Genomic DNA, 23,372 nt, shown 5'->3' on the forward strand with positions numbered 1-23,372 from the left:
ACAGCTTCATTTCATAAAATAAAATTTCTTCTTCAGCAAGAAAAATTAAATTCGAGGTTTTTGGCATAATACGCAGTACGTCATTGAAATTAAGTGACTTTAGAACAAAAAAAATTTCTTCAACACATGAGATTACAGAGGTCATTTACTACCTGAGCCTTCCCTAAATCTCTATCACCCCTCCTCAGCCCCTTACCTCCCCCGCCCGTTGTCTTACGGCCCAGGTAGGATGGTAAGAAATAACCTGATGTTAAGGATATACATATATGAATTTTAAATGAGTGTTCTGAGTAACACGAATCACTTAAATTATTTAGCATTAGCAAGTAAAGGTGGTGAAGAAGCTGACAATTGAAATATAATATAGAGTTCTCACGACCTTGCGATTTCACCTACCAATTATACATGTTGTATCCTACTTAATCGTAATATATGCCAAGACTTGAATATAGTTTCAGGCAGGTTAGTCAAAGAAAGCAGCAATATAATATAACCATTTTGAAACTACAATGGTTAATAATAACGCAGTTCATGCCATGTGGGTTCGTTTGTAGACCTTTTCTTGACCACATTCTTTGGCATTTCGCGGGTAGCCGGTCTTCTTTGTCTTGCCCGCGAGACGCAGCCTATATAGGCCTATGCCTTTTACAGCCATCATCATTCCGACGGCTGCTACGCCCAGTGAAGTACTGTGCAAAATTTGTTCTTAATAATATCCAGTGATGGCGAAATTTTGTGTTTACTCGGATGTGTTCAAGTGTTACTCTGAGAAGAGAATAGTTTATCCATCGGCATCACTAGCGAGGGGTGAGTTATTAATTCATCACTTATACTAGAACTTGTTCGTTTTGATTACATTAAGCAATTTGATGATTACATTAAGCAATTTGATGACTTCATTTCAATACCGTATCTCTATTCGTTTGCTAGTGATGTCGTTGCTATTCAGGAAAAGTGCTTTTTTATCGTGTAAACTGTTCAAAACCTAGTTTTAAACATTAAATACAAAAAATTATCTTTAAAAACAATCCTTTAATTCGTGTAATTGAAACCACGAATTTTTTAAATTTCGATAAGCGATGTCATTGACATAAAATCGAAACGATAATATCAAAACATAGAGGATATATTGTAGAAATAGATTCTGACTCATTTTGAGCTGGATAACAAGTTTTGAAATTTGTGGGTGCGCCGAATTTAGTTACATTGACCACAGATCTTATCTGGAAAGAAGCTAAGGCCCATCGTATTCAAATTAACGGCTGGAAAGACCTAGCATATTTGCCTTTAGACCTTTAATATTGTGAACAAGATTCTCGTGGACATTATAAATTGCGTACTAATAAACGAATTCGTTGACTGGTCATAGCGTGGTCCTTTATGACACAATATAATTGACCTTTTCTTGGCCACATTCTTCGGCATTTCGCGGGTAGCCGGTCTTCTTTGTCTTGCCCGCGAGACGCAGCCTATATAGGCCTATGCCTTTTACAGCCATGGTCATTCCGACGGCTGCGACGCCCTGTGAAGTACTGTGCAGAATCTGCTCCTAAAAATATCCAGTGATGGAGAAATTTAGTGTTTACTCGGATGTTTTTAAGTGTTACTCGGAGAAGAGAAACATTTATTCATCACCATCACAAGCGATTGGTGAGTTCAAGTGGCCAATTTTGATAGTCTGCCTTCAGTAGCTATTTATGCATAACATTATGTGGATTCCTCGAAGCGCGTACTTACATTATTCTTTGTCGACATTGGCATATAATTTATTAGAATGATAGAATCTTTAGTTGGACTTCTCAAACATTTCGATGCATCCAGAGAATTCATTTGCTTTCATTAATTGTGTTGTCGATGTCTCCAGGACATCCCAATTCGGCCGATAGGATCGTATCAATGCACGTATGTTAATTGTCATACATATCTTAGACACACCTAATTGCATCAACGTCTAATAGAATAAATAGAACAAACATAATATAGAATGAACATGTTGACAAGCTGAACAAAGAACCACGTTATAAATGTTCACACTTCAAGTCGAGTGTTTTTTTTTCCTTCATTTTAAATTTGATGCTTGAAACTCTAGCTCTGAGGAATTTTTCCGGAATTAAAAATTTCACTTGTGAGAGTTATTAACCGAATTTAATGGATGCAAATACTAATATAATTAACGAATTCCAGACGAAAATATTTGCTTCGGATGGCTAAGTTTTAAATGCTTTCAAAATTTTCTATCACGAGCAAACAACTAAAGTCCAAGACTGAAATTTTAGAGAAGTGCTTCGAAACTCTACATTAAGTAAAAATTTAGGTACAGTGAAGAAAGTTTAAAGTTTTGGGTATTGCAATATATACTGTCCTATTAATGAGACACTTGACACTTCCCAAAACATATTTTGGCTCAAAACTTTTTCATTTAGAAATTCCGAGCGATGCTGGGCAAACTAGAAATATTTTATTCGCGTGATGCAGTCGCTTGGTAGCAGTTAGCGTTGCAGTCGCTTGGTAGCCTGTCTCTTATACACATCTAGATGTGTATAAGAGACAGCTTGGTAGCAGTTCGCGTTGCAGTCGCTTGGTAGCAGTTCGCGTTGCAGTCGCTTGGTAGCAGTTCACGTTGCAGTCGCTTGGTAGCAGTTCACGATGCAGGCGCTTGGTAGCAGTTCGCGTGGCTGTCGCTTGGTAGCAGTTCGCTATTTGCAGTCGTTCAGCATTTCACATTGCATTTAATTTAAATTGCGTTTAAATTTAATAACTGTCTAGTGACAGCTTTGACTAGTCTAGAGACTCATGTGAGCTAAAACAATTAAAATTACGAAATAAAATAATTTTTCTTAACGCAAGTTACATTAAATAACAAATTAAATCTGAATTGTATTGTTAATGAACGTTTTCTTCTTACAGATGGAGCGACCTCTGAAGGCGGCTGGTCTCCCAATACTCCTGCTCCAGCGAGCAGCAACTTTCATCACGCAAAGAAATGGCGAGCAGGCCTAAGTCGTGGCCGAGCAGGCAGACATCACAATGTCCCTTACGCTCGCTACGCAGAGTTGCCATCCGCGGGAAGCTCGAATGGGCCTGAAAACTATTACACCTCCCGCTACCCTGAGCAGCGACTCGCGGCAAACTGGAATGGGGCGCAAGATTTTCATCGCCCCCGTTACTTTAATGAACGGCCGGCGAGAAACTTTAATGGGGCGCAGAATTTCAATCAGTATCATTACTCTGAAGAAGGACCCACTGAAAATTCGAATGAACCGCAAGATTTTTATTATCCTCGCTCCGCAGAGTGGCAACCAACAGAAAGCGTGAATGGGGCACAAGATTTTTACAGACCTCACTACTCAGAAGAGCGACCCAGAGGAAGTATAAATGGGCCGCATGATTCATATCACAACCATTACTCTGAGGAAGGACCTGCCAAAAGATTAAATGGTGTGCAGGATTTACATCAATTTAATTACTCCCGAAAGCGTCCCGCAGCAAGTCTGAATGAGCCACATGATTCCTACCACTCCCATTATCCTGAACAGCGACCCGCCAAAAGATTTAATGGTGGGCGGGATTTTTCTTCTTCCCATAACTCCGAAGAACTACAAATAAGTTCGTGCGCACCCCAGTACTTTACGCGCGCCCGTCACCCCGAAGTGCAGCCCGCAACAAGAGAGGAACCGCAAAATATTACCGACCTCCGCTACCCCGGTGAGCAGCCCTCACAAAGCAAACCTCGATTACCGGCTTGGGCGTTAAATAAATATGATAATTACATCAAGCAGATGGAGGAGCTAATTAATAAACACAGGACTAGGCAAGTTAATGACCCGACATCAGCAATGGTGTCGCTCCATGCGGGACTGAAGAAGATATCGCAATACCTAGACGAGGAACCCAAGCTGGACCTGAAGAAAATCCGGGCTCAAATTACGCTATATAGGTGAACATTAAATGATTTTTCCATCGATGAACAATGATTTGATGAAGAAATAATAGAAATGTCCGTTTCATCAACATTCACGCTGAGTTTAAAGCCTTTCTGATTCTGGATGTTAGTCGCTGTACTTTTTTGGCCGATCCAACAGCCACTGATGCTCAGCGACTCTCACGTACTACGCCTCAATTGCCTTTCCGTTTGTAAAGAAATTCGAATAAAAATAATAAATTTTTCAATCGTCTTTTTTTCACACCCTGATATCAATCAAAGTTCTCATTCGGATAAATGTTGCTCCGTTTATATATATAAAATATCTTCATTTTAATTAGAATGACGCATTTGTTAACATTGACTATCATAAAATACATACAGAAAAAGTATTCGAAAATTGCATATGGAAAAACTCGCGATGTATCGAGAGTAAATAACGACCAAGAACAATCCATTGAACGCGAGTAAAATCCAACAAAGGCAATAACGATTCATTGAACGCGAGTAAAATCCAACAAAGACCAAGAACGTTTCATTGAACGCGAGTAAAATCCAACAAAGACCAAGAACGTTTCATTGAACGCGAGTAAAATCCAACAAAGACCAAGAACGTTTCAGTAAACGCGAGTAAAATCCTACAAAGACCAATATAACGATTCATTGAACGCGAGTAAAATCCAACAAAGACCAATAACATTTCATTGAACGCGAATAAATTTCAACTAAGACCAAGAACGATTCATTTAACGCGAGTAAGAACGCTACGAGATTAATAACGCCACAAAAAGTAATACACTTTTCGATAAAAGAAACTATGAAAAAAAGTTGGACCGGCGTTTTAGTGACCAAAATTTGACCCAACAAAATTCACGTTAACTCTAAAAAAAATCACGGCGAAATGGTTCTATTTCACGTCAGTATTATTTCTGACTACTGAAAAGCATGTCCGATAGTTTTTCCCTATTTTTCGAAGATTGCAGCACCTGCCGAATTACGTAATGTACATAAACTAGAAGTTTTTTTATGTGACGATAGGTCTGATAAAATAAAATTTTTACATTTATATTATGTCCCGTTTAAGACTAAAGCCGGTTCACTGATGTATTTGTGCCTGGCGATTAATTTGCTGGGCATCAAACATAAATCATTTGCTGTAGATTTAAAAGTGAAAGATAGATCTTTATCCAACATTAAATAGGAACTTTTTCGATCTCAATACGGTTATAAACAATAAGTTAAGCCTGCTGCTTAGCCGTTAGTTTACATGTGGGTAAATCGGATGACTGATGGTGCATAATTTCATATGGAGCTATAGAAAAAATTATATAAATCATATAATGATTGAAAATGTGATACACCATATTATGAAGAAGTATTGTGCAGACGTACCATGGTGATGATGGTGCAGTGCAGAGGTATGGTGCAGACGTACCATGGTGATGATGGTGCAGTGCAGAGGTATGGTGCAGACGTACCATGGTGATGATGGTGCAGTGCAGGGGTATGGTGCAGTGCAGAGGTATGGTGCAGTGCAGGGGTATGGTGCAGACGTACCATGGTGATGATGGTGCAGTGCAGAGGTATGGTGCACACGTACCATGGTGATGATGGTGCAGTGCAGAGGTATGGTGAAGACGTACCATGGTGATGATGGTGCAGTGCAGAGGTATGGTGCAGACGTCAGGGTTGCTGACAGTGAAATGCTGTCTCTTGAAGTCAGCCACGCCCTTCTTCAGCTTCGTCAGGAGCCCCGTGAGACGTACGTGTGTGTCGTCTACAAGGGCAGCACAGCACATCGTGCTGTCAGCACTGTCAGCAGCTGACAGCACCTCAGCAGCTGACAGCAGCACATGCTCGTGCTGCAGCAGGAACGAGTAGTATGCTGTGATGAGGGCCACAGCAGCACCACAGCACGCTTGTGCAGCACTGGACGCCGGCAGCACTGAGCACCGAAAACGCCATTCTGCTCACACAATTGTTTGAATTAATACAGGGTAATTATAATACAGGGTCTAATACATGAGTAGAAATAATACAGCGAAAACCATAGCAGCAATAATACAAGAGAAAATAGTATGGAAAATGAATAGCAGTAACAATGCAAGAGATATGAAATATGGAAAAAAGCAGTAACCCAATTTAAACAAAAAATACAAATACCCAAAAACAACAAATATGTATATAAAATAATGTAATAATGTAATCGGAACATTGTTCCAAAGAACCACAATACAATAGATACAATGAAAGTTTTTATAGTTAAATAGTTTAAAAAATAAGTATCCGTGCCCCACCGGTCCTCGGGCCGGCGGCGTCAGGGGCGCCCCCAGCAGGCAAGTCAGGCGCCACGTCCTCGTCGTCCTCCGACGAGGACGACGAGTCCTGCCGCCACCGTCCTCCGTCCATCGTCCTGTCCGCCCCCCGACCTGCGAACCGTCCTCCGTCCATCGTCCTGTCCGCCCCCCGACCTGCGAACCGTCCTCCGTCCATCGTCCTGTCCGCCCCCCGACCTGCGAACAAGGGAGGCACGTTATCAACTAATAAAATATTATAAATAAAAGTGAAATAAGGTGAAACTGAAATAAAGTAAAAGTGAAATAGAGTAAAACTGAAATAGAGTAAAACTGAAATAGAGTAAAACTGAAATAATGAAATAAAGTAAAACTTAAATAAAATAAAAACCGAAGATTTCAGTGTGAGTTTCAATTAAGTCGACATGTAGGAAAATGTTACCTTTTCGATATTTTGCTTTGCCATTAATTAACTATGGACGGTAAACATATTGAGCCGATGAGGAACGGAACTAATACATAAAGCATAAGGAAATCTGCTCTATATGTCATCACGGTATGATGTCATCACAGTATGTCATCACGGTATGATGTCATCACTAGGAACGAGTAGTATGCTGTGATGAGGGCCACAGCAGCACCACAGCACGCTTGTGCAGCACTGGACGCCGGCAGCACTGAGCACCGAAAACGCCACTCTGCTCACACAGTTGTTTGAATTAATACAGGGTCTATACAGGGTCTAATACATGAGTAGAAATAATACAGCGAAAATTTTATTGGCAGTACCAATACAAGAGAAAAAAATATGGAAAATGAATAGCAGTAACAATACAAGAAAAAAAAAATATGGAAAATGAATAGTATCAGTAACAATACATGAGAAAAAAAATTGGAAAATGCACAGCATTGACAATGCAAGAGAGAAAAAAACATGGAAGAAAATTACAGTGACCAAACTAAAACAAAAATACAAATATCCCAAAAAAACAATATAGTAGTTATATATAAAAAAGATAATAGAGACATCTGAGCATTGTACCAAAGAAGCACAATGCAATAGATACAATGAAGATTTTTATAGTTAAATATATTAATAAGTTTTTATAGTTAAATAGGTTTAAAAAATAAGTATCCGTGCCCCACCGGTCCTCGGGCCGGCGGCGTCAGGGGCGCCCCCAGCAGGCAAGTCAGGCGCCACGTCCTCGTCCTCCTCCGACGAGGACGACGAGTCCTGCCGCCACCGTCCTCCGTCCATCGTCCTGTCCGCCCCCCGACCTGCGAACATGGGAGGCACGTTATTAACTAATAAAATATAAATAAAATTGAAATAAAATAAACTGAAATAAAGTAGAACTTAAATACTGGGAACAAGGGAGGGACGTTATCAACTAATAAAATATCATGAATAAAACTGGAATAAAGATAAAGTAAAACTGAAATAAAATAAAACTGAAATAAAGTAAAACTGAAATAAAGTGAAACTGAAGATTTCAGTGTACATATCAAGGAAGTCGACTTGGAGAAAAATGTTACAATTAAAAAAAATTATAAATGACATCACAGTATGATGACCCACGTTGGGTGAGAGGAAGGCTGACGTCGGCGTCAGGTTTACAGGCCGCGGTGAGTCTGTCAGCCGCCAGCGTCAGCAGCGTCGTCAGGAGCGCGGGACTGAGACCCGTCGCCAGCGCTGACACCGTCGCCCCAGGGGCGCCACTGCCCCCAAGGGCGCCACTGCCCCCAAGGGCGCCACCGTCGTCCAGCTGCAGCTGGTACAGCGCAGTGAGACGCCGCAGGGCGTCGGTGGCCAGCGTCCAGCTGCAGGTGGTGACCAGCTCCTGGACAGCTGGACAGACCAGCCGGTAGACCTGCCGCAGCTGCCTGCCCAGCATGAGAGGTGTGAGCAGCATGACAGGTGTGAGCAGCATGACAGGTGTGAGCAGCATGACAGGTGTGAGCAGCATGACANAGTGGACGGACACCCTCGTCAGCAGCACCCACCCGTCCCCGCCGTCCCTGCAGTGGACGGACACCCTCGTCAGCAGCACCCACCCGTCCCCGCCGTCCCTGCAGTGGACGGACACCCTCGTCAGCAGCACCCACCCGTCCCCGCCGTCCCTGCAGTGGACGGACACCCTCGTCAGCAGCACCCACCCGTCCCCGCCGTCCCTGCAGTGGACGGACACCCTCGTCAGCAGCACCCACCCGTCCCCGCCGTCCCTGCAGTGGACGGACACCCTCGTCAGCAGCACCCACCCGTCCCCGCCGTCCCTGCAGTGGACGGACACCCTCGTCAGCAGCACCCACCCGTCCCCGCCGTCCCTGCAGTGGACGGACACCCTCGTCAGCAGCACCCACCCGTCCCCGCCGTCCCTGCAGTGGACGGACACCCTCGTCAGCAGCACCCACCCGTCCCCGCCGTCCCTGCAGTGGACGGACACCCTCGTCAGCAGCACCCACCCGTCCCCGCCGTCCCTGCAGTGGACGGACACCCTCGTCAGCAGCACCCACCCGTCCCCGCCGTCCCTGCAGTGGACGGACACCCTCGTCAGCAGCACCCACCCGTCCCCGCCGTCCCTGCAGTGGACGGACACCCTCGTCAGCAGCACCCACCCGTCCCCGCCGTCCCTGCAGTGGACGGACACCCTCGTCAGCAGCACCCACCCGTCCCCGCCGTCCCTGCAGTGGACGGACACCCTCGTCAGCAGCACCCACCCGTCCCCGCCGTCCCTGCAGTGGACGGACACCCTCGTCAGCAGCACCCACCCGTCCCCGCCGTCCCTGCAGTGGACGGACACCCTCGTCAGCAGCTCCAGCAGGCGCAGGCAGGTCCCTGACGAAGGCGGCGACTCGCGCGAAAGCGTCTGAGAAAAATAATATTAGTTAATATATAACTATTAATTATTAAAACATAATATTAGTTATTATATGTACAGGATATATAATAATAACTATAAATATTAACTATTAAGACATAATATTAATTAATATATGTACAGGATATATAACAATAACTATACATATTGATTAGTAAAACGTAAACATTCAATAAAACCATTATTATTAATATGCGTTTAAAAATTACTTTTTAAAGACAACACTTCTCAAGCATCCAGAGTCTCTGGTGTTACACATGTAGAATGAATTTCTAATTTTATTATGAAATATTAAAAATTAGTTTTCTAATTTTATTTTTAGAGTTAAAAAATCAACATTTTAAAATCAATTATTAAAATCAATTATTTATTGTGTCAATTGATACATGCATTGTCTCCGACTTTACGCAAGTATGCAAAATTTCAGATTGATTGGAGAAGTAGAAGTGTGTTAAATATCGATTTATAAGATTTGTAGCAGACAAAAAAACAAACAAGAAGTGAAGTTAAAGAGAGGTGTTGTAAAAAATTAATAAAAATAATAATAAAGATACCTCAGATACTAATGCTTAATACACGGCGCTAGAAATTGTGATGTAGCTCACTATCACACTCACCAACACGACAATATTGAGTCACCTTGACTCACCTGATAGTGAGTCACCTTGACTCACCTGACAGTGAGTCACTATGACTCACCTGATAGTGAGTCACCATGACTCACCTGATAGTGAGTCACCATGACTCACCTCTCTGGTGAGCGTGGCCAGCCTCTCCTGTAGGAGGTCTTGTCGCTCCTGCAGCAGCGGGAGGGGCGCGCGTGTCAGCCTCGGCCGAACAGATCTCCTGCAGGGGCGCTGCAGAGGGGACAGTCTGCAGGGAGGGACGTAGGGGTACATGGGGCTTTGTGGGGCGCAGCTGGGGCCAGGATGGGGCGTATCTTGGGGAAGACCACGGCCAGGGAGTTAAGCTGCCACACGCGCTGTAGGTCCTCCAGTCGCGCCTCCGTCAGCAGCTCGTGGGGGCTGCCCTCGGGACAAAGGGCGTGACGCCCCCCCACCATCTCCTCTTCTTCCCCACCAACACCCAACTCCGTCAGCGCCTCCTTCTGATCAACAATAAATCCGTTAGCCTTCAGGTTAATTGGGGATACTCAATATTAATTAACCTGGTCCTCTGAGGTTAACTTAGGCAGGTTAAATTGCCCTGGTAATATCAAGAGTCCTCATGACAGTACACGTGACATTACACGTGACAGTACACATGACAGTACACATGACAGTACACGTGACAGTACACATGACAGTACACATGACAGTACACATGACAGTACACATGACAGTACACATGACAGTACACGTGACAGCACACATGGCAGTACACATGGCAGTACACATGACACATATCATCAATCATGGTTATATCATCACTGATATCATCACTAATGCTAATATCATCACTAATGTTTATGCACTCCCTATTTGTTATGCTATGAGACAACAACGCGGCAACACAGTTGGTAATGCTATGTTTATTATGTAAGTCATAATAATTGCTATATACGATACATAATATGCAAATGTAGCGTGTATAAATACATTATACTTAAAATTTTCACAATGCTGGTTAAACACACATGGTTAAACATATTAAAATAATGCGATATTGCAACACAATAGCATTAATAACTGTTATTATTTTAAGCGATTTTTCGTTAGCGCTATGATATTGTGTGCTTACTGTTCACACAACGACAATAATTAATATTTGGTGAATGTTTATTTAATTGTAAAATCTTTAATATTATCTATTATGCTAATTTTGGAAAGAAATTTTTATTATACCAGTGGGACTCCAAATATCGTTGAAGTCTTACCATGAGGCCAGCAGTGGTGGCCACTATACCTGGACCTATACTTTCAAAAAGTTAAGAGATCGTAAGTTCATCAGCCAATCATAGACGGTCTTTCAAGCAAAATCCACCAATCAGAGACAAGAAAATAGAGTAAAGTACTTATGATCACTTAGCGAGTTTTGAAAGTATGGCCCCAGTGGTCATTACCGGTCGCTAGTGATTATCGTGCTAATGGCCTTGAATGTTTGGGTGCAGGCTACTTCAGTTGATAGTAGCAGTGGCTGCCAGTAAACTCAAACATAGTACGGTTTTGTGGCCTTCGAGACGGCCTGCAACTGGCCATGTGTATCTCTATCGCTCACCTGATTGACTGAGGAAGAAAGCAATAAAAATTTATGTGGAGCAACGCTTATTTTCTACCGAATTGTGTGCCAATTTCGATACATGACAAAATCTAATCAAAAATTTTTTACATGTAATTTCATTCCACAGCATAAAGATCATTATTGGCATTACAAAATACTGGTAAAGCTGTCGTAACAACTCGTAGTCTATCCCGTCTAAGGTACAAACAACAATTGAAAGAGAATCCTCTGATTTCCAAACATTAACGTGTACCAACTTATTTCTTTAATAAGATAGCATAAAATATTGCCAAGGTAGTGCAGTAATATTGGCACCGAGATGAGAGGCACTAACCGTGGGTTCGAGCCTTGAGAAGCTCGATCATTACTTTGTAAAGGATAGAAATAGTTGGGTATTTTAATGTTATGCGAGGCGATAATTTTTGTTCCAAAATGGTTCATTATTTTGAATTTGTCATTTTAGTTTAGAGTTTACGGAAGGCTATAAGTGCGGAAGGAGAAGGTGATAAGATTATTCTGTTGTGGAAAGCCGGAGCGGAGGTATGTGCTGCGTTAGGATGTGGACATGTAAATATATACGTGAATAGATTGATGTGAACAAATTGTGTAAATACTTAGGTTATATATGTATGAATATTTTAATGTGTAGGTAACTATTATTTATCTGTTTTATTTGTTTCTTTTGTAGGAAAGCCTCAAACCTCAAACCTCAAACCTCAAACCTCAAATCTCAAATCTCAGAGTCAAGAGTTAGTCTCGAAAGCCATGCATCCAAGATGAAGTGTTAAAGTGTTAATGTGCCGAAGTTATTATATATTATTTATTGTGTTCATTGAAAGTGTAATAAACTGTTTTAATGAGTACTCGTTAATATCCAGAACCTATACGATCCTGTAGGCTAGTTGGGTGTTCTGAGAGCCCCAACAACTTTTTTACCACGTTTTTCTTAACTTCGTTTCGTGTCTGTCTGTCTGTCCGTCTGTCATCAAAAATTCAGACCTTAATTTAGAGCTTTTCTGAACATCCTATAAACTTGAAATTTTGTAATGCATGCTTATGCTGCCTAACAATTCAAGATTTGATCAGCAAAAATAATAATTAAATTTTTTTAGAAAAAAAAATAAAATAAAAAAACACGAAAAATTCACGGTTTGGAATTGAGTTTTTTCTCGAACATCCACACTTGCCAACCCTGGAAATTGATTTCAATTGCTAAAATTGCTAACTAAAAAGTAGAAAATAAATAAATATAAAAAAATATTTTAAAAACACGTTTTTCTGGTTTCTACAAAACTAAAAATAATGAAATAAAACAAATAAAAAAACTTAAAAAAAAACACGTTTTCTTAACGGACGAAAAAGAAAAACATTTACTCTTACATATCATTACATAACATTTTACATAACTTAAATGTTAAGTAAGAGTAAATGTTTTTCTTTTTTGTCCGTCAAGAAAACGTGGTTTTTTAAAGTTTTTTATTTGTTTTATTCGGTGTCACTGATCGACGGCGCTAGGTAGCCGAGGGTGGTGCTTGCAGCATCGCCACGGATTAGTGTCTCTCAACGAACTCTGGGTACGTGTTAATTTATTGGGTGAGATCTTAAGGTTAATTGTCAAACCTTCTTCATCTGCGCAGAGTGGTTGGGAGGTAAGATCAAAAAGATTGGAGTAGCCAGTTTCGCGAACAAAATCCACATAGCTAGCTGTGAAAATTTCTTGATGTATTGAATCGGTGATGGTCCAAACATGACCTAATCTGACACCGGTACAACGATTTATGTACTATATTGTTTTATACTAATTCCTTCGCTAATTGTTTCAATCACCCAGCTCACTGGTTCAGTCACCCTGCTTACTATAGTTCAGTCATCCCACTCACTGCTTCAGTCACCCCGTTAATTGTTTCTGCTCATTGGCGTCTAGTGTGGCGGCAAATGGCGGCAGCTGAAAATCCAGTGGGCCGACCACAGTGTTGCTTTTGAACTAGAAATTTCAATTACCTTAAAATCCTTCTAAATAACTTAGACCAATAAATTTGGCACTTTGTCATTTGTATTTATAGAAACGTAGAAGAAAATTCGTTCAATCATTTAAGTTTTTCAACATCAGCAATGTTTTACGCCAAATTCCTTATATTGTTAGATATAAAGTAAAATGGCGAATTGGAATCATTAAATTTTGTAGCTTTTAGAGAAAGCTTTGCACGAAAAAAGGCATATATAGTGGCTGACGTCAGAAGTAGGTTCTTAATGCTATTCTTACCACATTCCAGGTAGGAATAGCATTAGGAATAAGTAAAGACATAAATCAGCCTGAGCATTAGAGGAACAACTAATCATTCCAAATTTGTGTCCGGAATTGATGCTGGTAATTTTTCTGGATCATTTTCAACAAATACGTATACAATTTATACATATGTACTACGCAACCCTAACTCGTTAGTATTTACGTTTTTATTTAATAATTCAAAAGCCAATATCGCGCTGGGACGTAAGAAGCAGCCGTCAATCATTTTGGTTTACCTGGCCATATAAGCGGCGGTCACTGTCGACTGATTGATCGCGACCCTTTTGGTGATCTTGGCCAACTGATGACCTGCATTCCTTCGGTTGCCATTACAGAGGTAACTAATGATCATCGCACTGTGCAATTCCTACCAAAGTCATCTAGTGAATTACAATCCCTATTGATAAATTTAACTCAATAATTCATGACATAAATCACTAGCACATTTAAAGTGCCCTGAAAAATCATTAAATCACTTCAGGGCGAGCGTAAAAAGAAAATCAATAGTAAATATACGACAAATTACATAGTAAATTGATGGTTCGCTTTAGAATACAAAAAATGGCAGTCGTCGCGAACGTTACGGAAGTGGGTATAATACAAGTGTCTGGGGTTTAGAGAGCGCACTTCAAAACAGGCCGTCGCTCTTGAAAGGCTCTTGAACAGTGATCACTTACTTTTGAACTTCCTGAGCAGCGCTGACGACCTTGGTGGCCTCTTGAACAGCTCTTGAGAGACGATAACTTTGCATTTGCTATTGCAAGTGCAATAGCAATATAACGAATATAGAGCGATTAAAATTGTAGAATAGGAAGCAGTATTTAATAAATCTGATATTCGCATATGGGAATTTCATATTTTGCACCACCATCCCAAGGGACAAAATACGATATATTAAAATAACCTGCTACTTTGGCTGGTGAAGAAACATCAGGTAATATGTACCTCGTGTTTTTATGAATTATGTACTTCAACAAGTAAATATTTTTGCCATTTGCATTTTATGGAAGAAATGTTTTCCGTACAATAACATATTACTTCGGCTCTTTGTGTTTTTTTTTAATTTCAACTTCGTAAAAGTTTTTTCAAAGGCTTGTTACTCCATTTCATGACAATTTGTTTTTACTTCTGCGACAATATATTTCGCCCCGTACGATAATTTAGTTGTGCCAGGTTGTTTTTATGTCATGTTGACCTGACGGAGCGATTTTGCCAAGAATTTTCCAAACTTGTTTGGGAGTTCGAACTCCCAGCTTTCTGCTTGAATCTTGGTGATCTTGAATCTTTCTGCACCACTGGGCCATACCGAAAAAGGATGTATATAACCATAGGTGCTTGAGGATGTCCATTGCAGAGACCAAACTTTTGAAGAATGAGTGCCTGCCCTTACGGGATAGAAATTGATTTGGAATTATTCAATTGATTTTAAAGCTTTTCGTGGGAGAGTTTTTTTTTTTGCTTACAGTTGGAGAGTCATACCAATTCATTATTCCAGTTACCCCTCTAAGTTGTTTCGTCTCCTGATTGACTGTTTCAGTCACCCTTCTCATTCATTCAGTTGGTCTAATAACTGGTTAAGTATCCACTAAAACTGGTTCAGTCAACCCGCCATGCTAACTGTTCCACTCCGCATAAGAGGAACGCAGCTCATAGCCGCAGCCATAAACAACACAGAACACCCATACCACTATCTGAGCTACCACCCACCTATACACAGACAAGTAGTGCAAACCCCGCATAGATACTACACCAACATACTAAACACAGTACCCCCACCCCAAGGCAACACCAGCACAAAAACAAAACACTTCCACAAAATCATGACACAGAGAACGCTGGAGCTGGCCGGAAACAACTAAGTCCTTGGAAACCCACCACCTGACATAAGTAGCACAGATACTCAGCTCTCTAGACAGAAGAGAGTACACCTAGCCAGGCTGCGCTGCGGCCACCACCCCTCACTACAAACATACGCAAACAGAATTGGCCAAGCAGACTCAGACACCTGTCCATCCTGCCAGGGAGCTCCCCACACAATCACTCACATTCTCCTGGAATGTCCGGTCTGGCAGGATCTCAGACAACACCACCACATAACCTCGGCCCTACAAGCTCTGGAGCGACCCCCTGTCGGTGGTGTCGTACTTGCACGACGGGGGTCTCTTGGAAAAGTGTGACCAGGGAACCCCCAAAAACAACTGTTCCAGTCACTCTGCTCATTGGTTGAGTCACTCCGTTAATAATTTCAGCTCCTCGGAGATGGCGTTTTGGCGGGCGGCGGCTCGACTGCTGGCGGTGATCAGCATCCTGACGCGACCCTGGATGGTGGAGGGCGTGGGTCTTTCCTTCACAGTCCAGCTGTCGCAAGAAAGTTTCGGCGGGTACCAGGAGAATATGTGGGCCGGCTCACCTGTCGCTTGTGGGGGACAGTGTCGCCTGAACCCCGAATGTGGAGCCTTCGCTTTCATTGCAAATGAGGTACGCTGACAGTTGAAGATTGCTTGCTTATTGATAGTTTCCGAGTTTAAATCTACCTAATATGGGATAGCGTCAGGAAAAAAGACCTGCAACGTGTGCACTCAAGTCCTATTTAATTTAATTCAAGTTAAATTGAGGCACATGCCGTCATTAACACACACTTGTATGAAATACAAGTGAAATGCATTAACAGCTCAGCCTTTTGAGCCGACAAAGGTACTTCATCAGTTTACATCACCCTTGTGATGGCATAACAATTGTTAACACTAGCTCTGACACCACCACCATTAACGGCCTCTGGTTTATTTATCCCAAAGGTCCCGACCTGCGTGCTGTTCGTGCGGCTGACGTGGGACTTGCGGGGGCCCCCGGGACTCTACTACAGGGGCATGTCCCTGTCCGGCGGCGACTACCTCTTCCGTCTGCCTCCTCCTGCAAACGACGTGCCCGAGTGAGTAATTTTAATTAATCAAGTCAGTGATTTCCGTCACTCACACACAGTAAAAATCGTACTCACCTTGCCGGCAGACCATTTAGAAACACTGTACATTACTCCAGCTCCGAGGTCCGAAATGCTTATGGCGCCGTAGGTCTACAGCCACTGAACAAGTCAGTCTGGTCTCCATGGATGTGCGACCCCATCATGACACTACCTCAATATTTTTCACGGCTCTCCAAGTTGCTGCAGCCTATGAGGAATTAGGTTGTGTTCGGCTACGTTTGTTTGGGTGGAGAATCCGGGTAAGTGTGGAGGTAGAGTAATGCTGAAGTTGCAAGTAATGTTGAAGATGCAAATCCATATAGGATTGTATTGACTTGAATAGGGACTACGGACTTACGTGCCATTGCATTAAACACCTAACCTCATGGGATATTCTACCCTGTTGCATGGTTGCGCATGGGAAAGAATGCAAAAGTGATAGTGGCTACAGTGAGGACTACATATATAAAATACATCGAAATGTGGTTCAGCATATTAGAGATGATAACGAGCTCTTTGATGGCGAACAAGTTGTGGTGAAATATGTCCTAAATAGTTACACCACTGCGTGGTGGAGTACCCCCGAGGGTAAACTGTGCAAACCTGGTAATATAAAAAATGCGTACGGTGATCATGAATTTCGTGATGTCAGTTAAGATATGCATCCCGATTGTAGGTGATTGAATATTTATTAAACATAGCATAGCGAGGTCGGCGCTAAAGAGTAGGCCTGATGTGGCCTGTCGCCGAATCTTGAACTTTTCGTGACTTGTTCATAGATCTTAATCTTGTCATTTGACCGGATATTTTCAAGACTGACGATAGTTTGAAATAGCTGCTAGACTTCCACCGGGTTCGATATGGTGCTAGGCATTTCAAATCTAAACATATATTTTTTCCATAGCTTTATCTAGTCTGTTCTTGAACGCGTTCATACTCGGAGCGCCAACGATGTAAGAGGGAGGTTGTTCCACATGTCGGAGATTCGAAGCGAGAAGAAATATGTAGTGAATTTTCCTACTCGAACCAAAATTTGGCAATTGTGTTTTTACAGCATGTCCCTGGAAGCCTGCCAGGCGATCGGCCTGCGTCTGGTGCAAGTGCCGACAGTCCTGAAGGACTTGGTGGCGCTTCAGAGCCAAGGCAAGTTCAGCTACGACCTCAAGAGGACTTCAGAGACGGCCCCTTTCACCACCATGACTGGGGGGCCCGTCAACGCCTCGCTGTTGGTGATACAGGATCCTTGGAACTTAGACATGACACCGCAATGTTTCGCGACTGTTTATTTTTGGCTATTCAGGGCGAGCTGCCCGGATTGGGTACTCGCATCTTCCGCCACAGTCTGCCAATACGCACCCACAAGCCCCTAAGAATTTCCTTTCGGTTATGTCAACTCATTACAGAAACCACAGGCAAAAACTGTGCCACCTCTTGCTCTTTTCCACCATTTCCCAGCGCCACCGCCACCACAAGTACGACGCTGCTACCGACTATTCATGGACTATATATTCATTTCAGTAAGACTAAATAAATTATCTTCGAATACTAACCCCATAATAAATTTAAATACTTTTCAAGAAACTTTTGATCTGGTCTCCAGATGGCCTCAGTCTGTCAATACCTGAAAATCTCCATGCATTTATTTTGGTCGTTGAGCTGTTCAACCATATAATTCCTCTTCATCATCTAAGCAAAATTGCGGTAGAAAGTTGCTCATTTAAATATTGTTGTGAAGTTGTTCACGTTTTGTCACCTGCCAGGGAGCTCCCCACACAATCACTCACATTCTCCTGGAATGTCCGGTCTGGCAGGATCTCAGACAACACCACCACATAACCTCGGCCCTACAAGCTCTGGAGCGACCCCCTGTGTTTTTGTTCAATATCTTAACATGAAATGACGGATTTGGATTTTTGATATTTTCTCATATTTTTGTGTGTATAAATATCTAGTAAGGAAATATTTATATTCACATAACCTACGTGTGATTATGGATTGCAAATAGATTTTATAATGCAAAATTTTTCGTCACGTTTTAAGATACAACTTAGTTTGTAACATTCATAGTTTAAGTTCAATTAATAAATGGGCATGTACATTCTTTTCAATGCAATTGAAGCATTATTCAGAATTAAAACTCTGCTGATCGGGTTGAGTTTTTTAGTTATGATCATCGCCAGCAGAGGCAAACCGCCTTTCGTATAAGTCGCCTTTCAAAATTGAAAGTCAACAGTAGCATTTCATTTTTTTATATTGATACACGAAGTTTGTTCGTGTCATTTATTGATTTCAAGCTGCACTCTGACCAGGTGAACATATAACGTCACCAGTGAATTTGTTTTAGATGAAGAAATTCCAGCATTGTGGTTTTCATGCAATGTGATATTATGGATCTTCAGGAAAGGTGGTCATTAGAGTTAGGGTAATTACGATGAGATTAAGAGTGGAACTATCTTTCATTTATCCTTATGACCTTATGACCTTATGATGAGTTTAGGACGTCGCAGTCCACGGTCACGCTGATGCGCCGCCTTCGTCGTCCTCCGTCTCCGAGTCGTAAAGAGCCTCGGTCCTACCACGGACAGTGATCCCTCACGAAGAGTCTGTACTCTGGCCGCGGCTCGGTTATTAAATGGGGGAATCCTGCACAGTCTCCCCCTTCTTTCGTTGTAATATGTCTTTATTTTGGAGGTTTCACTCTCAAAGTTGGGAGCCAGTCCGTTTATCATCTTCCAAGTGTATCACAACGAATATCAAACTTCCTTATCGCTACGGAAGTGAAACGTTCTTATCACTGAGGTAATTGAAAGTCGTAATTTTTATCATTATATTTTAGACTTGAGTTGTTTTGAAAATGTAAATTCAAACGAACGAGTTAGAACTAATAATTTGGACGTCACGAACGAGCAACATGTCGAAGAGATTCAGCCGCAACTGTGAGAAATTCAATATTTTGTTTGCATAATCAAATATCAAATTCATGCTCGCTAATAAACCAAGTTATTTATGTTATTTATAAATTAAACGGTATAATCCTTCGTCATAAGGAACGAGAGCTATAAACTAACGCTTATTTTAAATTTCGAGATACATCTTCGCTATCTTTTCTTTCGCACTATTTGTTACTAACAAATTTGCTATGAAATTTAATGAAATTAAAGTACATTTTCAAACGGTAAAGTGATGTAGTATTAATGTAATAGTGAAAGAAGTCTCTAACCTTACAGTTCAAAGACGAAATTGCCTTCCCGATTTGGCTGAAATTTGCGAATCAGTTTCCATTCTCTTTTTTCTGCGAGTGCGTCTGAACTTTAAAATGTATTTAAGAAATTTAACATAAAAATTCGATTAAATTTTTTTCTAATTAATTTCAGGGACAAAGAAGCAACTGAAAAAAATTGTCAGAGGTGCGTTCTCATGCAGTCAAATAACGCTAATTGTCATCTTATATTATGATATACGCGTTCAAGATGCGAATTTAATAGATATTTTCCTTTTCGTTATTTTTTTCTTTGGGATATTTTTTTGCGTTATTTCTTCAATCTCTTCTAATTGTCCTTAAATTTCAGTGAAAAATTGTGTTTTATGTAGCTTTTCCTCGTTCATTTTTTCATCTCATATATTTTGATCATAATGTATATCATCTGAAAAAAAACGTTTCCTGTGCTTGTAAATTTTATGGTCGAAAAGCGTTAGGGTTCTCCAAAGATTTTCTTCGATTTTCATAAAAACAAAACTCTTCTCATTTAATGAAAATAATTGAAGTTTGGACACCCTACAGAATTAAAAAATTCAACCCCCCAAAATAATCTAAAGAGCGAGAAGCTCCACTACATTTATCAAATTATCAATGTATATATCATTCAGTATTAACATTATTACCTAGATACTCGAGGCAGTTCCTACCTGGTTGCAACTTAACCATTCAAATGGTTTCTCAAACAGTGAATACCATAAAGCGTTTCCAGTAGTAATTAATTAATGCGTATTGGTTTATTAGTTAATTGATTACTATTAATGAATCAACTAATTTTCATTAATTGGTTGCTCTGTTCTTATGTCAAATAGGCATAGGGTGAGATTTATGGGATCAGCAAGATAGCATCAAACGTCCCAGGTTATACAACAGTTGATGATATAGTTAATTTATTTTATTGTAGTCTCTTTTCGTCAAGAAAAAAGTAAAAGAATATTCTTTAAAACATCTCTCCAAAAAATATTGGCAATAGTGTCAAGTTTTGTATGTAATTTTTTAATTGCGCCTCAAAATTGTGGGAAGTGTTTCGAAATGAATACAATAGACTAATTTCTGTGTCCTTGACAGGCGCCTATTTCAAAAAAATGTTTTTCCTGTGTGTTTGTGTGTGAGTGAATCTGTGTGAGTGATCCTTTACTAATGCGTGTTTTTACCCTTCCTTTCCTCTCTCCAAAAACTGCTTAAACTCATCCACGCCCCCTCATTATCATCCTTTGTTTCTTCACTCATCCTTTCATTCATTTCATCATCGTCAAACCTCTGTGGATGACATCATCAAACGCTCATGGCTCATCGTTCTCATTCATACAATAATATTCGTGCGCCAAATCACAATTTTTATTTACATATTTTTCGATATAAATTTAAATTTGTCGTATAAATTTCAATGGCTCCATTTCGTGTCACGTTCGTTCCATTTCGTGTCACGTTTGCTCCATTTCGTGTTACGTTCGCTCCGTTTCGTGTCACGTTCGCTCCATTTCGTGTCACGTTCGCTCCATTTCGTGTCACGTTCGCTCCATTTCGTGTCACGTTCGCACCATTTCGTGTCACGTTCGCTCCATTTCGTGTCACGTTCGCTCCATTTCGTGGAATGAAAATTCCACGAAATGGAGCGTTGTCATTCCACACTCAATACACGCGGTTTTTCATGTCATCGGACATTAATTTGTATTGACGTCCTGTAAAATACGCGTTGTATTTTCTGTGTGGTATGACCGGCATGACGAACATCTGTTCAATATTCGCCCTCGTATCCATTGACATAAATTATTCGGAACATTGTATTGATAATAATCATTAATGATCATAATAATTATTATCATTACCTGCATAACATTAAACATCGCTGTCACGTTACGTTCCCTTCTCATTTATTAACATTCACTCCCCCGCACAACACTCCACCCGGGAGTGTAAAATTTTATTCACTCCACCCGCCTTTTGAAATTTCACACAACCTCTCCATGCTTAACTGCCTCTTCCATGCCTCACCCCTTCATGTCTCACCCCTCCATGCCTCACCCCTTCATGTCTCACCCCTCCATGCCTCACCCCTCCATGCCTCACCCCTCCATGCCTCACTCCTCCATGCCTCACCCCTCCATGCCTCCCCCTCCATGCCTCACCCCTCCATGCCTCACACACCACCATGCCTTACCCCCCTTGCCTCACCCCTTTATGCTTCACCCCTCCATGCCTCACCCCTCCATGCCTCACCCCTCCACGCCTCACTTCATGCCTCACCCCTCCATGCCTCACCCCTCCATGCCTCACTTCATGCCTCACTTCACTCCACTCACTCAGCTCTTGGCCACTCCGAGACTCTGCTTTAAGCGTCACGACGCAAAACATGTTAGCCGTCACGTCGCGTCGTCACAGGTAAACCGACTACACGTCACTCCACCTTCGTACAATAAAAACTTTCACTTCACACACTTCCAAAACATTACGTTTCAAATTAGATATTATTGTTTTTTTCGGTCTCGGTGTTAATTTAGTTAAATCTCGTTTATTTTTATATGGTTAATCCGAGTCTGTGATCCAAAGTTAATTTTTAAAAGCTTTAGGTTGTGTGTTTGTATTAAATAGGATTTAGTTTTTAATTATTTATTAGCTCATTAGCAGTTATAGGGCTGATAATTCGGGATCCTGGAGATCAAAAATTTCATCTAATCTGCACTTTTGTTGAAAAAAATTTCTTGAGTTATTCAAACTGGCCTAAAAATTTGTGTAGTGCACGGCTGATAATTTAAAAATCCTCTTTTGAATGTTATTTTTATTATCAGTTTAGCTTCAGAATTGTTATTTCCTCTCACCGCTTTGCACCAGCCCATCACAATGCCTTGTCGATGTTTATTGTTGTTCTCTCAAACTCTTCGCAAATTCTCACGAATCATTGCAATTATATTCAATTTCTTTTGTATAATTTTTAGTAATTTTACTTAATTATATACATGTTGAACTAAATAGTAAAATCTCTTTCGCAACCATCGCTTGACTAGGGAAACGATTTAATACCTGCATTAAATTAGGTTGACAGTAATTCCATTGCATGAAATGAAGTAAGTGAGGAATTCATGAATTTCTGTGTCAATTTCTTTTCCTGTGTGCTGTGTGAAATGCTATGGTATTTCATGCAAATCTGCTACGCAAATCTCCGCAGTATCTTGTAATCCTTCATCGTCCCTCGCAACATCCACCCGTATTTTCTAATCCTTCATCGTCCCTCGCAACATCCGCCCGTATTTTCTAATCCTTCATCGTCCCTCGCAACATCCACCCGTATTTTCTAATCCTTCATCGTCCCTCGCAACATCCACCCGTATTTTCTAACCCTTCATCGTCCCTCGCAACATCCACCCGTATTTTCGAACCCTTCATCGTCCCTCGCAACATCCACCCGTATTTCTAAGCCTTCATCGTTCCATGGAACATGGGCTTGTATCACGTTAACCATCATCCTAATACGCCATTCACTGTTTCATTATAATTAATTCGTCAGTAAATCTTGAGGTAATCCCATTCTCATTAATCTGCTCAAACGAATATTTG

At 41.2% G+C, this 23,372-nt stretch overlaps 2 protein-coding genes and 1 long non-coding RNA gene across 3 annotated transcripts; 1 reads left to right on the top strand and 2 right to left on the bottom strand.

Annotated features, from left to right (window-relative positions):
• Positions 1-5,400: 5,400 nt before the first annotated feature.
• Positions 5,401-6,797, bottom strand: LOC125177764 (the record flags this gene model as incomplete). Its single annotated transcript, XM_047880126.1, has 3 exons — positions 6,788-6,797; positions 6,220-6,435; positions 5,401-5,888 (listed from the first exon to the last, which is right to left on the bottom strand). Coding segments are annotated over exons 1-3 (714 nt in total), but the record flags the coding sequence as incomplete, so codon positions are not given.
• Positions 6,798-6,825: 28 nt separating this feature from the next.
• LOC125177763 lies at positions 6,826-7,937 on the bottom strand. The gene is made up of 3 exons (XR_007156653.1): positions 7,796-7,937; positions 7,363-7,494; positions 6,826-6,914 (listed from the first exon to the last, which is right to left on the bottom strand). It is a non-coding gene; the product is annotated as an uncharacterized LOC125177763 (long non-coding RNA).
• Positions 7,938-8,127: 190 nt separating this feature from the next.
• On the top strand, positions 8,128-9,087 carry LOC108673764 (mucin-2-like). Its single transcript, XM_018161635.1, has one exon. The coding sequence runs from the start codon at positions 8,128-8,130 to the stop codon at positions 9,085-9,087; it is 960 nt and encodes a 319-aa protein (XP_018017124.1).
• Positions 9,088-23,372: the final 14,285 nt, after the last annotated feature.

Source organism: Hyalella azteca, unplaced genomic scaffold, assembly GCF_000764305.2.
Source record: "Hyalella azteca isolate HAZT.00-mixed unplaced genomic scaffold, Hazt_2.0.2 contig4675, whole genome shotgun sequence".
NCBI lineage: Eukaryota > Metazoa > Arthropoda > Malacostraca > Amphipoda > Hyalellidae > Hyalella > Hyalella azteca.